The sequence below is a fragment of the Zingiber officinale genome, chromosome 9A (genome assembly GCF_018446385.1).
Source record: "Zingiber officinale cultivar Zhangliang chromosome 9A, Zo_v1.1, whole genome shotgun sequence".
NCBI classification, from domain to species: Eukaryota; Viridiplantae; Streptophyta; class Magnoliopsida; order Zingiberales; family Zingiberaceae; genus Zingiber; species Zingiber officinale.
Window position 1 is genome coordinate 39,354,767 of NC_056002.1, and position 3,363 is coordinate 39,358,129.

Here is a 3,363-nt window from a genome sequence, read left to right on the forward strand (position 1 = left end):
ATATATTTATATTGTAATAACTAGAGTTTCATAATTATTACAATATAGATTTGTGATGTTCATATAACTGCCCAACCACTTTAAAATTTAATGTGTATGACAACATATAATAATATTGAATAATGTATTTAAGTGGAGCTATGTCATTTTAAGGATGCTGAGGAGATAGGTCACCCTTTCCATAAAAATAATAATAAAAAAGAATGTTCATATAATAATTCAAAAAACATGGGTCCGTTTCTGATTTTTGCCAAATAAAATTAATACTTTAGTCTTTTGTATAATTCTTAGTGGACAGTAAATTGATTCGTTTAGAAACGGACGGAAATAACACACAATTTAGTTAAATGTAAAACATTCCATTCATATCATGATCCACAAAGCTACTATTCAATTACTTCTTCGTCATCCTCGATCACCGGTTTCTTCCTCCGCACATTGCCGCCACCAACTACGCACACCGCTGCCTCTCCATCTCCTTCTCCCCTCCCTCCCCTGCTGCTTTCCCCTCCATTCGACACCAGCGTCAGTCCGTGCTCCCTCTCCATCTGCCTCTTCATTGCTCCAGTGGCCTGCCTGCCCTGCTACCCTGCCCTGCATGCAACCATTACTCCATCACGTTACCATGCAGCTTTTATTATAACTCATGAGAATCAGCTTTTACTACTCGCGCCGGCGCTCGCTTCATGTCTTCTTACCAGAGACAAGTCCCGTGAACGCGTCGCTCTCGCTGCCGGACGCGTCTTCGAAACACACACGCGTCGTAGCTCCGCTTACACCGTTCGCCGTCGGAATTGCGTCGATTGACCTTCGAATGAGATAGTTCGGCGAACTATACATGTCGTGAACCGGGTTCGGGTAGGGGTAGAAACTAGAAGAACTCGAACCGGTCCCTGGTCCTGTGTTCCTTGCGTGAATTGGACCGGGTCGGACCGGGCACGAAGGGGGGCCTGTTCGACCGCATGAGCGCCAGGTTGAGGCCCGCGAAGAAAGGGTGCGACTTCACCTCGGCCGCGCCGCGCCGGGAGCCGAGCCGCGCGGTGGGGTCTTTCGCGAGCAGGCCGGCGATGAGGTGCCTCGCCGGCAAGGAGGTGGCGTTTGCAGGCGGGAAGGAGAGCGGCTGCTTGACGATGTTTCGGAGGGTCCGCTGGTTGGTGGACCCGGCGAAGGGGGTGCGCCCGTAGAGGAGCTCGTAGAGGAGGATGCCGTAGGCCCACCAGTCGACGGCGCTGCCGTGGGGCTGGCCGGCGGCGACCTCCGGCGCGACGTACTCGTGGGTTCCCACGAAGGAGCACGACCGGGCATCGATGGGCTCCGCCACGAAGCGCCAGGGTTCGGTTTTTGCGGCTGAGCGGGGCGGCGGCCGACGCGAGAGGAAGGGGAGGCAAGAGGGTTCAGCGGGGAGGCACTCTCCGTGTTCAACGGCGGAGTGATCCCTGTAGGCAGCGGCGGAGGTGGCGATGGGCTCGAGGGTGGGGGCTGAGGTGGACTCAAGGGATAGGTCGAAGTCGGAGAGCATGATGTGGCCGTCGGAGCGGATGAGGATGTTCTCCGGCTTCAGATCGCGGTAGACGATGCCCAGCATGTGAAGATACTCCAGCGCGAGCAGCACCTCCGCCGCGTAGAACCTACGGCATCGCGATCAACCACGTCAGAACCAGAACAGAGCAAAAGGAAGCATCTTTCAGTTGCAGTTGCAAGCATGGATTGATTCGTAAATGGTTGGAAAGAATCTTTCCAGTCATGATTCCGATCGCCAAGTAGTCTCCGATCAAAGATAAACTTGGAAAACTTGCGTGAATTCAGTGGAGGTGATTAAAAAATTGGTGGAAAATGGGAAAAGGTTCGATTTTAAATTGAACAGAGGAGTTTGGAGGAGGAGCACCTGGTGGCGGCCACGGAGAAGCGTAGGCTGGGCTGGCGGTGGCGTAGCGCGTGAAGGTCTCCGCCGCAGCAGTATTCCATCACGACGCAAGAATAGTGCGGCGAGGCATCGAAGTCGGCATAGAGGATGGGGAGGAAAGGGTGATCGAGAATCCGGAGGATCCTCTTCTCCGTCGTCGCTCTATTGAGCTTCTTCTTCTTCGACAGCGCTAGCTTGTCGACCACCTTCATCGCGTATGGGTGCGGTGAGGTCTCATCTCGTAGGTGGCAAAGATAGACGGTTCCGATGTCGCCGCTGCCAATGCGGCGGAGGAGCTTGAAGTCCCGGTGACAGAGATTGGCGGGGAAGGACCGGCAACGAATCGCGGCCCAGGCTGGGTCCGACGAGCGGTGCGGTTTGGAGGGAAGCTGGGCAAGAGCGGAGGGGCTACGGGCGGCGTAAACCTCGGCCTCTTCCTCCGTCGCCGGAGGCGGCGGAGGCGCAGCATTATCAAAGGAAAGACGCGAGAAACTACTCCGGCTGTCGCCGCTACTGCTCATCGAGCTATGGCTCGAGTTAATCACTTCCGGCCCGACCTCGCCGTCGGAATCCAGCGCCAAATCCAACATATCTCAACACCCCTCGAGCTTCAATTCAACACCTCAAATCGCGACACCTTAAATGTCGAGCAAAGCGAGTGGAGAAGCATAAAAATTCAATCTTTCTCAACAGGAACGCACAGGAAAGACCGGCAAAAGAGGAAGCTCGCTTTGGATCTTTTCCCGGAATCAGGCAACGCGGCCGCAATTGGAGACAAGCACAACGATGCCCGTCAATAGATGGGGGCGATTCGCCAAGCAGACAGAGAAATCCCAGGACCAGTGACGAGAGGCCGCGATTCTATTCGCTGCGGTACTCGCGAATCGAAGCGGCCAAAGAACAGGAAGCAAAGGAGTTAGGAATCGCCAGGTCTCACTCACTCCCCGTCGCGTCTCGCCCCCTTTCCATTATCCGACACCGAGCGCGGCAGGGAAGAACCAGAAACCCTAGCTTTGCTTCTAGCCCTCCGCCCCACCAAGCGAATCCGGGCCTTTTCGTCCACAAAGCAACAGAACCGAAGCTAAGAATCGCTACTCGTGACGGGGTCCGCCATTAGAGCACCTTCGATGGTCGCTCTGCCTCTCCTCTCGACGCCCCTGTTGGGGGAAGGGACATTTGAGGCTATTTATACTGGTGGCGGAACAAGCAATATAACGGCAACCCATGCCGGTTTAGAAACGGAAACGATTTGACGTTCCCGTAACGTTTGCTTCCCGACTTAATCACATTTACTTGGCACGTGCGGCGGAGGAGGAAAAAACATAGAGACATTTTAATAGCCCATTTAACCTTAACATATAAATATTAAATTATTTAGGCAGAAATAAAATAAAATAAAAATGCACTGATTCGGTAATTAGTAGACAAGTATCGATTCTAATTCCACCTGTCTTGCATAA

At 53.3% G+C, this 3,363-nt stretch overlaps 1 protein-coding gene across 3 annotated transcripts; it reads right to left on the minus strand.

Annotated features, from left to right (window-relative positions):
- Positions 1–251: 251 nt before the first annotated feature.
- Positions 252–3,080, minus strand: LOC122021883 (protein kinase PINOID-like). 3 transcript variants are annotated; one of them, XR_006122680.1, is made up of 3 exons: positions 1,886–3,080; positions 699–1,628; positions 252–589 (listed from the first exon to the last, which is right to left on the minus strand). XR_006122680.1 is itself a non-coding variant. In XM_042580056.1 (2 exons), the coding sequence occupies exons 1-2, from the start codon at positions 2,491–2,493 to the stop codon at positions 872–874; spliced, it is 1,365 nt and encodes a 454-aa protein (XP_042435990.1). In that variant the 5' UTR covers positions 2,494–3,080; the 3' UTR covers positions 252–871. The 3 variants fall into 3 exon arrangements, 1 of the variants encoding a protein (XP_042435990.1); XR_006122679.1 differs by having other exon boundaries at positions 257–594; positions 1,886–3,079; XM_042580056.1 differs by having other exon boundaries at positions 252–1,628.
- Positions 3,081–3,363: the final 283 nt, after the last annotated feature.

Bases quoted from the DNA above. Each gene is read 5' to 3' on its own strand.
- LOC122021883 (XM_042580056.1), bottom strand. From the start codon at position 2,493: ATGTTGGATTTGGCGCTGGATTCCGACGGCGAGGTCGGGCCGGAAGTG. The intron at 1,629-1,885 runs GTGCTCCTCCTC...GCGATGCCGTAG, and splicing joins TTCTCCGTGGCCGCCACCAG to GTTCTACGCGGCGGAGGTGC.